Genomic DNA, 13589 nt, shown 5'->3' with positions numbered 1-13589 from the left:
CTATTTTACCACAAGCACATACAGCCTTTTCAAAAGTTGTAACACTCTTTAAGTATATAAACTCCCATCAATTAATGTTATGCTGGAAACAAAAAGAATGTCATTACTTGTTTTTGTCAGAAACCCAGCTTGCAGATCCCAGGTGAACAATTGAAAACATCACTGAATAAATTAAATATTTTTGACCATTTGAGGCTGTTTGAACTGACCAACATGGGTTCATTCAGTGGGTTCATTCAACTGAGATCAACTAGGTTCAAATGCTGAGCTCTTCACCTTTGGTTACAACATCAGGTCCTGTGATAATCAGATGGAAAAAATAAACCAAATCCCCAGAAAATAAAAAAAACCCTCATTACTGCATGCAGTTCCAAGAGATTTCTAAGTAGATAAGTCACGATGTGCCTGCCAAGTCAAGTGACTTTTTCCAGGGGCCTAGCCCAGCCAATTCAAGCCCACAACTGGACTCCAACACAAGATACCTGCTGGGAGCCAGTGTGGGGAATCCCGCCTGTGGCAAAGGTTGTGAGGAAAGGGGCCTGACAAAATGCAAAGGCAAGATCAGGCCTTGAGGAAAACCCCCTGGGCTTTCTTGAGCATCTACCCCCAAAACCAGAGTCTGCCTGCCTTACTGCATTATGCTTTCCACCTATTCTTCTGACATTACAGGGGGCCTATCCCCGACCACCTTTCTCTGGAAAAGGTTAACTTAGAGTTCCAGTTAACAGTCTCCTGCATATAAAAGGAGTGTTTCAGCTCAAACCCCTCTGATGTCTCTCTAACTTGCCTTACCTGGACTTTTACAACTACGCATGTGATTGTTTACAGACTCTCAACTGTGAGAGGCATGGAAAGCCTAAAACATAGAGCCTTTCAAAGAGTTAAAAGCTGTTAGAATACATGTATACTATCATGTAAGAATCGAATCACCAGTCTATGTCTGACGCAGGATACAGTATGCTTGGGGCTGGTGCATGGGGATGACCCAGAGAGATGTTATGGGGAGGGAGGTGGGAGGGGGCTTCATGTTTGGGAACGCATGTAAGAATTAAAGATTTTAAAATTAAAAAAATTAAAAAAAAAAGCTGTTAGAATAGTGCTGGTGTAAGATTTCACTGTTGAGCCAATGCTTGCTGCCAAGTTCCCATATTCCTTATCCACTGTGCACCTGGGAGTACATTTGTTAACATAGTTAGAATGTAAGAAAAACAAGTGTAGCCTTGAAACTAACTACATCAGACCTTTGAGCTAATTGGTTCTTTCTTTGTTGTAACTCGCTGCGCCTTTGCTTCGTGAAAATGTAACTCTGTTTGATACTTTCTGAGGCTAACATAGATTAGAAATATAAAGAAAAAACACTTTAAGGGAAAATAAATTTTCTGGTTGAGCAGCCTTTATCAAAAGAGGGTCATAAAATGTTTCACAGGCCTCCAAGGCCAGAAGATAATGTACACAACATCATTTGTGGGAAAGGTAAAAAAGTCTTTTTGAAAATAAAAGTAATGGGCCTCGCTCAAAGAAGCTTGGTCACCCCGCGTCAATCATTTTCTCTCTCTCTCTCTCTCTCTTTTTCAGGCTGATCCCTTGGAGCATAGAGGCTCCCTGTGTTCACTTATCTGCCCAGGTTTTTAAGACCTGAACGGGAAGACGTTCTGCATCTTCACTCCCTGGGGAGACGGGGAGGGCACCTGTGGCCTCCGTGAACAGGGCAAATTCCTTGTGTGGGGGTTTTGTTGGCTTTCTATGTAAACCAAGGAATATAAGCCTCTTTCTCTCCTCTATTTTCTTATCTACAACATTCTTTCCTTATCTCTCTCTAAATCAATCACTGGCTGGACCCCGGCAGATACCCTATTCTGATTGGGCACACAGTTATCTGCAAGGAAATGGCAACCCACTCCAGTGTTCTTGCCTGGAGAATCCCAGGGACGTGGAGCCTGGTAGGCTGCCGTCTATGGGGTCGCACAGAGTCGGACATGACTGAAGCGACTTAGTAGTAGTAGCAGTAGTATAACCCTGTGTATCAGTCTGAACTGGTCTTTGCTGTGTCTGGAGCTATGAAGAAGCACCATGGGGACAAAGTGTGAACAAGACTGTCACAAAGGGCACTTACCTAAGTGGGGTGCTCCATGCATGCAGACACCTCCAAAGGCAGTGGGAGGATGGGAAAGGTGGAGAGGAGTGGAATTCAGAGCCTCTGTAGGGATGGCTGGGCTTCCCAGAGGAGGTGACATTGCTTGAAGTACTAGGGACAGAGCAAAATTTGCCTAAGGGGAGAAGGTGAGAGGGCATTCTAGGCTGTGAGAATGGTTCATCTTATCATTATCATTGCTGAGTATGTTTATTTGTTGGTTGCAAAACACAGTGTCTAAATCAACCAAATTTTATTACTGCTAATAATGAAGTGATCAGATTACAGGCCAAGTTAGGGATCCTGTAATTCTAGGATCAAGGTTCCAGCCTGGACAGCTCAGCAGGGACGTGAAGGGTGTGCAGGACATCTGGGGGAAAAAGCCACATGGCTTTCTGGTATTACAGTGACCTGTCTTGAATTCATTAGGGTACAGTCGTGAAATTAAACACATTTACTGAGGTCACACTGACACAGCATAACATCAACCATTCAGGGCCATTTAGCACATTTACAGTGTCATGCCACCACCTCCTCTAGTTCCAGCGCGCTCCCATTCCACTAGAGTGCACTCCTGAGTCCATAAGCAGCTCCTCCCCACTCTGTCCTCTCCCAGCCCCTAGCCACCACTCATGTACATTCTGACTTCATGGATTTGCCTCTTCCAAATATTTCATATAAATGGAATCATGTAATGTGTGGTCTCATGTGTGTGAATTCTTTCATTCATGCATTTTTAAAGTTAATCTCTCTTGTACCTATTAGTACTTCACATCTTTGATGACTGAAGAAACAACTATTCTATGGATACATCACAATCTGTTTATCCATTCAACCACGGTTTGCCTTATGTCTACCCTTTAGCTATTGTGAACAGTGGTGTTATGAACATGCAGGTGTATGTCTTTGCTTGACAAATTGTGTTCAGTTCTCTTAGGCATCTACCCAGGAGTGCAGTTGCTGGTAATTCTATGCTCAATGACCTGAGGAGCTGCCCAACTGTTCCTCTACATCCTCTTTTGTTTTACTTAAAAAAATAAAACCATCCCAGTTGTTGTGATGTAGTAAAATTTCTGGGATTTTGACTTTGTGCTACCACTGTTAGTTAATAATCTGTGAGAATTTTCCAGAAGTGTAGAAGGCAAGCAAAGGGTGTAGTTGGGAACCTGGTCCACCAGGTCCCGGAGGTTTCTCTGGGCTCCAGGATACTTATTCTCTCTAGTGTGTACACAGCTGCCTAGAAGGCATCCATAGTATGTGACTGATGTGCAGGCCTTAGGTGGATTATTTAAACCCGCTCAGCCTCAGTTGCCTGATATGTAGAATGAGGGTTAATAATTATGTCTTTCCAACTTGGAAGATATGGACAAATTCTTAGAAAAGTATAACTTTCCAAAACTGAACCAGGAAGAAATAGAAAATCTTAACAGACCCACCACAAGCACGGAAATCAAAACCATAATCAGAAATCTTCCAACAAACAAAAGCCCAGGTCCAGAAGGCTTCACAGCTGAATTCTACCAGAAATTTAGAGAAGAGCTAACACCTGTCCTACTCAAACTGTTCCAGAAAATTGCAGAGGAAGGTAAACTTCCAAACTCATTCTATGAGGCCACCATCACCCTAATACCAAAACCAGACAAAGATGCCACAAAAAAAGAAAACTACAGGCCAATATCACTGATGAACATAGATGCAAAAATCCTTAACAAAATTCTAGCAAACAGAATCTAACAACATATTTAAAAGATCATATATCATGACCAAGTGGGCTTTATTCCAGGGATGCAAGGATTCTTCAACATTTGCAAATCAATCAATGTGATACACCACATTAACAAATTGAAAGATAAAAACCATATGATTTTCTCAAGAGATGCAGAGAAAGCCTTTGACAAAATTCAGCATCCACTTATGATAAAAAAAAAAACCCTCCAGAAAGCAGGCATAGAAGGAACATACTTCAACATAATAAAGGCCATATATGATAAACCGACAGCAAACATTATCCTCAATGGTGAAAAATTGAAAGCATTTCCCCTAAAATCAGAAACAAGACAAAGGTGCCTACTCTCACCATTACTATTCAACATAGTTTAGGAAGTTTTAGCCACAGCAGTCAGGGAAGAAAAAGAAAAAAAAAGGAATCCAGATTGGAAAAGAAGAAGTAAAACTCTGCAGATGACATGATCCTCTACATAGATAACCCTAAAGACTCCACCAGAAAATTACTAGAGCTAATCAATGAATATAGTAAAGTTGCAGGATATAAAATTAACACAGAGAAATCCCTTGCATTCCTATACACTAACAATGAGAGAACAGAAAGAGAAATCAAGAAAACAATTCCATTAACCATTGCAACAAAAAGAATAAAATACTTAGGAATAAATCTACCAAAATAAACAAAAGACATATATATATAAAACTATAAAACACTGATGAAAGAAATCAAAGATGGCACAAATAGATGGAAAAATATACCACGTTCATGGATCAAAAAAACCAATACAAGAACTGCCTTATGACCCAGCAATCCCACTGCTGGGCATACACACCAAGGAAACCAAAATTGAAAGAGACACGTGTACCCCAATGTTCATCATAGCACTGTTTACAATAGCCAGGACATGGCAGCAACCTAGATATCCATCAGCAGATGAATGGATAAGAAAGCTGTGGTACATATACACAATGGAGTATTACTCAGCTATTAAAAAGAATACATTGAATCAGTTCTAATGAGGTGGATGAAACTGGAGCCTATTATACAGAGTGAAGTAAGCCAGAAAGAAAAACACCAATACAGTATACTAATGCATATATATGGAATTTAGAAAGATGGGAACAATAACCCTGTATATGAGACAGCGAAAGAGACACAGATGTACAGACCAATCTTTTGGACTCTGAGGGAGAGGGAGAGGGTGGGATGATTTGGGAGAATGGCATTAAAACATGTATAATATCATATATGAAATGAATCACCAGTCCAGGTTCGATGCATGATACTGGATGCTTGGGGCTGGTGCACTGAGACAACCCAGAGGGATGGTGTGCGGAGGGAGGAGGGAGGGGTTTCAGGATGGGGAACACGTGTATACCTGTGGTGGATTCATGTTGATGTATGGCAAAACCAGTACAATATTGTAAAGTAATTAACCTCCAATTAAAATAAATAAATTTATATTTTAAAAAAAGAAAAAAATTGTAATTAACCTCCAATTAAAATAAATAAATTTATATTTTAAAAAAAGAATCAATATAGTGAAAATGAGTATACTACCCAAAGCAATCTATAGATTCTATGAAGCTACCAACAGTATTTTCAGAGAACTAGAATAAATAATTTCACAATTTGTATGGAAATACAGAAAATCTCGAATAGACAAAGCAATCTTGAGAAAGAAGAATGGAACTGGAGGAATCAACCTGCCTGACTTCAACTATACTACAAAGCTACAGTTATCAAAACAGTATGGTACTGGCACAAAGTCAGAAAAATAGATCAATGGAACAAAATAGAAAGCCCAGAGATAAATCCATGCACCTATGGACACCTTATCTTTGACAAAGGAGGCAAGAATATACAAGGGAGAAAAGATAATCTCTTTAACAAGTGGTGCTGGGAAAGCTGGTCAACCACTTGTAAAAGAATGAAACTAGAACATTTTCTAACACCATACACAAAAATAAACTCAAAATAGATTAAAGATCTAAATTTAAGACCAAAAACTATAAAACTCCTAGAGGAAAACATAGGCAAAACACTCTCTGACATAAATCACAGCAGGATCCTCTATGACCCACCTCCCAGAGTAATTTTAATAAAAGCAAAAATAAACAAATGGGACATACTTAAACTTTAAAGCTTTTGCACAACGAAGGAAGCTATAAGCAAGGTGAAAGATAGCCTTCAGAATGGGAAGCTGCTGCTGCTGCTAAGTCGCTTCAGTCGTGTCCGACTCTGTGCGACCCCATAGATGGCAGCCCACTAGGCTCACCTGTCCCTGGGATTCTCCAGGCAAGAAGACTGGAGTGGGTTGCCACTTCCTTCTCCAATGCATGAAAGTGAAAAGTGAAAGTGAAGTCACTCAGTCGTGTCTGACTCTTAGCGACTCCATGGACTGCAGCCTACCAGGCTCCTCCATCCATGGGGTTTGCCAGCAAGAGTGCTGGAGTGGGTTGCCATTGCCTTCTCCCAGAATGGGAGGAAATAATAGCAAATGAAGCAACTTACAAAGAATTAATCTCAAAAATATACAAGCAGCTCCTGAAGCTCAATTCCAGAAAAATAAACAACCCAATCAAAAAATGGGCCAAAGACCTAAACAGACATTTCTCCAAAGAAGACATACAGATGGCTAACACACACATGAAAAGATACTCAATATCACTCATTATCAGAGAAATGCATATCAAAACCACAATGAGGTACCAATTCACGCTAGTCAGAATGTCTGCTATCACTAAGTCTAGAAACAATAAATGCTGGAGAGGATGCAAAGAAAAGGGAACCCTCTTACACTGTTGGTGGGAATGCAAACTAGTAGAGTCACAGAACAGTATGGAGATTCTTTAAAAAACTGGAATAGAACTGCCATATGACCCAGTAATCCCACTGCTGGGCATAGACACCGAGGAAACCAGAATTGAAAGAGACACATGTACCCCAATGTTCATCACAGCACTGTTTACAATAGCTGGACATGGAAGCAACCTAGATGCCCATCAACAGACGAATGGATAAGAAAGCTGTATATTCCATTCCTTATACAGAATGGAATATTACTCAGCTATCAAAAAGAATGTATTTGAATCAGTTCTAATGAGGTGGATGAAACTGGAGCCTATTATACAGAGTGAAGTAAGCCAGAAAGAAAAACACCAAATACAGTATACTAATGCATATATATGGAATTTAGAAAGATGGTAATGATGACCCTATACGCAAGATAGCAAAAGAGACACAGTTGTAAAGAACAAACTGTTGGACTCTGGGAGAAGGCAGGGTGGGATGATTTGAAAGAATAGCATTGAAACATGTATATTATCATATGTGAAATAGATCGCCAGTCCACATTCAATGCATGAGGCAGGGTGCTCAGGGCTGGTGCACTGGGATGACCCTGAGGGATGGGATGGGGAGGCAGGTGGGAGAGGGGTTCAGGATGTGGAATACATGTACACCCATGGCTGAGTCATGTCACTCATTCATGTAGTGCCAAAAACCAATACAATATTGTAAAGTAATTAGCCTCCAATTAAAATAAATAAATAAAATAATAATGTCTTTCCCTTCCTATAGGAGCCTGGATCAGACCTGATCCTGATCCATGACCTGAGGGTCTTGGGGCCTGAACCTGCTATCAGAGTCCTGGTGTCACTGGGAAAAGAAAACATGTGACCTTGCCCATCACACACCTGACCCTCAGCAAACTCTCTAGAAATGTTCACTCAAATGAGCTCATATGAGTTCAAGTAGTCGCCAAAAAGGGCAAACATAATAGAAAAACCACAAGTTATGGACTGTGTTGTTTTTTACCAAGAGGAGGCATGAGTTCAAGTTGTTGAAAAATAAATAAAAGGCTGGGAGTTTGCTAACTCTGAATCATTACCTTTTTCCTTCTAATTATGTTTAAATGTCTCCTTTTCCACTTATTATGTGAAGAGCCACTGAGTTTAAATGTTCAAGACATTATTTCATGGATTCTAATTGGGGCAGGGGGTCTGTCCAGCTGTATGAGCTTGGAGCCCTGAGTAGGACTCCCGCTGCAGATTCCCCACCCACCACACAGGCACATGTTACCTATCTAAATCTATCATCTATCTATCTATGTCAGCTATCTATCGGTAGTGTATCATCCAACTAACTAGCTGTCATCTGTCTACAAAGAAAAGCAGGATGTTCACTGATACATGTAGTTCCAATCTCTGACTCCATGGGGTTTCTTCTGGTTTCCCCTTTCCTGGACCAGGGACTCCCTTCTCTAACAGGGGAAAAACGTGTCTTCCATTATCCATAATATGTTTTCTTGCTTAATGAATCTCCCTTTGTGTAGCTACTGCCACTCAGCCTTTTTCCAGTCCTGATATACCCCTCACCCTCCGTGGTTCTCCACACCCTGTTTAGGCTCGGGATGCCCTGGCCAGGCCACCCACCTGAGCAGACACTCTTTGCTCCTTGCCTGGACACCCATATCCAGGCTGGGCTGCTGTTCTGTGGACACCGTCCCTCCTCAATCTCAAACTTGGAGCCACTGAGCCCCCCTTCTCTGCCCACACCCTGAAGGGTAAGGCTGTCAGCCTTCTGTGTGCCCCCAGTGGCTTTAAGACTGGACTATCCAGGAAATCCCTAGCAAGGAAGGGGCTGTGGATGGGAGGGACAGAAAAGGGAAAGGAAGGGGTGTGTGCAGCTTCTGATATCTACTGAAACTGACCATTGGTTGTAGCCTTTCTCTCTAATCAACTGACCAATCAACCATCTTTTATTCCACGTTGATTATGTTAAGACAGTTGGGAACTGAGGGTGGAATACAAAGACACTTCAAGAAAACCTGTCTCCTGCCTTCAAGAAATATCAGGGGAGATGAGATGAAAAATTTTAATCAAAACTAATAACATAATTATATGTGTGTCTGTTGTTATATAAAATATGTACCCCAAAAAAGTAGATTTAAACCATGAAAGATAGCTCAGTTGGTAGAGAATCCACCTGCAATGCAGGAGGTGGTAGTTTAGTCACTGAGTCATGTCCGAATCTTGCGATCCCATGGTCTGTAGCCTGCCAGGCTCCTCTGTCCATGGGATTTTCCAGGCGAGAATACTAGAGTGGGTTGCCATTTCCTTCTCCAGGGGATCTTCCCAAACCAGGAATTCAACCCAGGTCTCCTGCACTGCAGGCAGATTCTTTACTGACTGAGCTATGAGGGAAGCCCAGTTCAATTCCTGAGTCCGGAAGATCCGCTGGAGAACAGATAGGCTACCCAATCCAGTATTCTTGGGCTTCCTTATGGCTCAGCTGTTTAAGATTCCACCTACAATGCAGGAGACCTGGGATTGATCCCTGGCTTGGGAAGATCCCCTAGAGAAGGGAAAGGCTACCCACTCCAGTGTTCTGGCCTGGAGAATTCCATGAACTGTACAGTCCATGGGTCACAAGAGTGGGATATGACTGAGCGACTTTCACTTTCATACTTTCTAAGAAATGGGCAAAACACTGTGGATTAATTCTTACCTATGTAATATAACAAACAGCAGTTTTGAAAAAGGCCCCACCCACCAGGAATTGTGATGGCCAAGTGTTTAGTCACTGCTTATCCCTGATTTAGATGTACATATTACCCTAAACTCCAGGATGGTATCAGATAATACTTTTGTAAAGAGAGGTTTACAGAGTTCCTCAATAGAATATTTAGTTTGAAATATATAAAATATAACCTGTGATTTATTAAAATATGTCAGAACTTTAGTCACCACAATACTTCTTGTTTTCATTAATTCACTGATAAAACTGTTGAGACACTTTCTTTCTTGATCATTGCTCTGGAGAACTAGATGTTACTAACTGGGGGTGGGTGGAGATGGCCCTTTGAGAATCAGATAAGCTGAGTGTACGTATCTGGCCCTCATCAGTCACCTCTTTCATATTACAGAATATATAACACCACACAGACACTGAGAAAGCTAAACGAATGTGCAGATACCCTAGTCATCCAGCAAGTGCAATAGATGAAGCCCATCTTTATTTCTGAGTTTTATCACAAAGTAAATCAAGTCCCCTGAAACTGTGGGACACAGCTCCTTGAAGAACAAAGCCCAGGTCCTTAAGAGAAGTCAAGCTCCACTTATGGTCTCATCTCTGAGCACAACCTTCAGAAAAATGGGTTTTTCCGGTCTTATAAGTCCTTGACTGTTTATCTTCAAGGGGATCTGCAACAGTTAAGAGAACCAATGAATGAAGCACCACCAACAACAGAAGCAAAGTAGACAAGATGCATTTCAGACAACAATGCTTTACAACAATATACAAGCTATACATCATGTATCTCTGATTTTTTTAAACTGAAATTCAATGTGTTTAATAGCTTTAGGGACAGACAGGCTGTCAATGTTTCCTTGATTAAACTTTAACACTTTATGACTTTCAGAAAATTGGTCTATTTAACTTGCTATAAAATACATGGGCATAAAGTCATTTCTGCTGCTGCTAAGTCACTTCAGTCATGTCCGACTCTGTGCAACCCCATAGATGGCAGCCCACCAGGCTCCCCTGTCCCTGGGATTCTCCAGGCAAGAACACTGGAGTGGGTTGCCATTTTCTTCTCCAGTGCATGAAAGTGAAAGGTGAAAGTGAAGTCTCTCAGTCGTGTCCGACTCTTAGAGACCCCATGGACTGCAGCCTACCAAGCTCCTCCATCCATAGGATTTTCCAGGCAAGAGTACTGGAGTGGGGTGCCATTGTCTTCTCCTAAAGTCATTTCTAGTACTCCCTTACTATTCACCTTAAAAAATTGTTTTAATTCCTCCTTTACTGAGATATAAATGATCAACAGTATAAACATTTGACTTACATATATGTGAAATTACTACCACAATAAGTGTAATTAACATCCATCAACTCATAAGAGATAGAAAAAGAAAAAATACTGTTTTCCTCTCATGAGAACTTTTAGGATCTACTGTCTTCTACTATATAAAAATGTCAACTATAATCATCATGTTTTACACAATAGTTCTAATACTTATTTATCTATAACCAGAAGTTTGTACCTTTCGATCACTTTCACCCAGTTTCCCCTCTTTATCTTTGATTCTCTATATTTACTCTGTAAGTTATGTCAAGACTGGATAGTGAAAGCAAAAACTGCACAAAATATCAATTGAGCACTATGCCTATGATGCATTTTGCCTGTTTTATTAAACATCCCCTGGTTCCAAGTGCAGGGCAAATGGTGAACTTCTGAAGACCTACAGTGGTTTGTCTGAGATTTTTAGCCCCGTTCTCACCCAGTCACTCCTTCTGGGTTGGGGGAACCAACAGAGTGACCTTCTAACCTCAGTTGACTGTAGGACAAGCAAGGAGCTGTGGAGGGAGAAGCCCCAGCCCATGGAGGACTGGGTGGAGCTGGCAGGGGGGCATCTGCCCTTCCCAGGGGTGTCTGAGGCCCCCTTTCTCTCAGGGCTGAGTCCCCTGTGTGTACACACTTACAGGACACCCACACAAATGTCTGCAAGTAAAATGGAAACATCTTTATCCTCCTCTTTCCTGAGAAAGCTACTCAAAGGGAGGAGCTGCTTATTAAATGTATGACTCCTAGAAATAAATATTATTTTAGGGCCATGCTTGAGATGAATCAATGCCAACTGTTCTGTGTGCTCCTCAGAGAGTGATTCCAGGTCTTTCTATAACTGCAACAAATTGTTTTTTTCAAACGGCATGCATTTTCCCTGCAGATAGACACACAGACACATAAAACAAGCAAGCACACAAATGACATCTATTAAATTTTTAAAGTTCAAATTGTTCCATATTTGTGTCCAAGAGCTCTAATCAACTGCAAGTCACTTCTTAAACAGTTGCCTGATAACATCAAGGCACCACTGGGCGTTTATGGAAGGAATAAAATGAGGGGACAGAGTTAAAGACCTTCTTAGGTACAAAGGAAACAAGAACCAAGCTGGCTGGTTCAGGGACAGAGTATAGTTAGGTGGTAGGACCCATGACGCCAGCCTATGGCACCTGTAAACACAGCAGAGGGGAGAGTGGGCTCTGGCCTGGATGCGCAGGCTGCATGGAGGGGCTCGGGACTGAACTGGAACTCAAAGGAGGAGGATGGACTGTAGATGGGAAGGGTAGACAGGGAGGACATACAGTCATTCTAAGAATGCAAAGGGAGCCCAGCTGGATGGCAGCAGGATCCCTGGCAGGTGAGAGACTGTGGGAGCCCTTCCCATCCAGCAGAAATGCTTTCACTCAGGGATCACTGTGGCTGCACAGAAGGATCAGTGGGGGTGCCCTCGACACTACACTATGGGGCAATTATTTTAGAGAGTCTGAGATGACCTCAGCACCGGGATATTGCTCCCCAGTAATTTCTTTATACAAATAGTGGCTGAGAGTCACTGTCAGAAGAGTTTCTGTAAGTTCCCGTGGAGAAGGGCATCACTGAAAAGTCATGACATGTCATCACTGCTCTCACGACTTTGTACAACATTTTCCTTCCTTCTAGTGGACATGAAACCAAATTTTAAAAGTTGCTCAAGTTCACTGACTTTGTAGAGTCATGGCGTGCTAACTGCCTTGACTCTAGATGACCTTTATAGTTGGGTCTTTATGAAGCCACAGACTTAGCCCTGCAGGGATAAGTCTTGTAGATACAATCTTATAGACACAGAGAAATACATCTTGGTTTAAAAATTCCCAATAAAACATTATTTATGCAGATAGTTAACTGCTAACCTGTGTTTCTTTACAAGGTTTGAAGGAGAAGTTCTGCAGGACTCTGACAATAGCAAGTTTCATATTCATGATGGCAAACCTCATGCCAATGCAATTTCGGGGTCCAGTTCCAAAAGGCAGGTATACATAAGGATTTATGCTGTCCTTGTTCTTCTTACTGAACCTGAATCCACAACAGTAGACGAAACAAGTGAATGAAACAGAAAAATCACAAAAGCTTCAGGTCTGAAGTTTTAACTTAAACCCTCAACCAGTAGCATAAGGGAGACTCCTGTGGGTGGATGACTGAATTCTGCTGTGGTGATTTTGCTGTGAGAAAGGTAAGCCCCAAAGCCTTCCCATTCCCCGGATCCTACAGGAGCTTTCAGTCTGGGTGAGAAAATAAGATGAAAGCTGTTTAAAGAAAATGTATCTTTAAACATGAATTTACATTCAGGGTGGTGAGATGCTCATGCTCTGAAAGGCAGTTAGGAAATGAGACTGACTACAGGAAGAGTGGGTTCCTGCCTCCATGAACACTTATACTGGTCATGTGCTCAGAGATGAAGGAAGCAGCAGAAACATCTTTGAATATTTAAATTGTTAGTTTTCTGTTGTTTCCCCTTTGCTTGCTCTTGTGTGGGTATGTCTCTTTCTCCCACACAGAGAGGTTGCTGAGGTCAGTAGATTCATGAGGGCATATGACTCTACTATACTCTGGCACAATCACTGATTTTTTTGTCTATCTGTTCCACAAACCGATAAAGTCCATAATGGCTAGACCTCTGCTTTATTCAAATTTGACTCCTCAAATTTGTATTTGGAGAAGTGATAATGGCATTATGGTTGCGTATATTTTAAACAGTCCTATTATGGAAAATATCCTGGAAGAATACAGACAATGTGACTGTGTCTACATGGGAAATTAGTCAAAGGGCAGCATCTGAGTGCTGGGTGGAAGGCTGTTGAGCAGGGAATGGACACATACTGATACATTAAAAACAATTCATATAACCT

General features: G+C 41.5%; 2 protein-coding genes across 3 annotated transcripts in view; one reads left to right on the top strand and one right to left on the bottom strand.

The window, feature by feature from the left end:
* ZNF3 (zinc finger protein 3) overlaps positions 1-13589 on the top strand; it is a 527297-nt gene that overhangs the window by 339004 nt on the left and 174704 nt on the right. The window lies entirely within an intron of this gene.
* LOC138076616 (cytochrome P450 3A24) overlaps positions 9851-13589 on the bottom strand; it is a 43795-nt gene continuing 40056 nt past the window's right edge. Inside the window, exons 12-13 of one of the 2 annotated variants that reach the window (XM_068968866.1) lie at positions 12594-12756; positions 9851-10063 (exon numbers count right to left, since the gene is read on the bottom strand). In XM_068968866.1, coding sequence (XP_068824967.1) covers positions 9968-10063; positions 12594-12756 — 259 coding nt within the window. In that variant the 3' untranslated portion in view covers positions 9851-9967. Of the gene's footprint in view, positions 10064-12593; positions 12757-13589 lie in introns of those variants that run through there. The other variant, XR_011144682.1, reaches the window with a different exon arrangement.

The sequence above is a fragment of the Capricornis sumatraensis genome, chromosome 3 (genome assembly GCF_032405125.1).
Source record: "Capricornis sumatraensis isolate serow.1 chromosome 3, serow.2, whole genome shotgun sequence".
Taxonomy (NCBI): domain Eukaryota; kingdom Metazoa; phylum Chordata; class Mammalia; order Artiodactyla; family Bovidae; genus Capricornis; species Capricornis sumatraensis.
The sequence above is the reverse complement of the archived record's forward strand: the minus strand, read 5'-3'. Positions and strand labels throughout refer to the sequence as shown.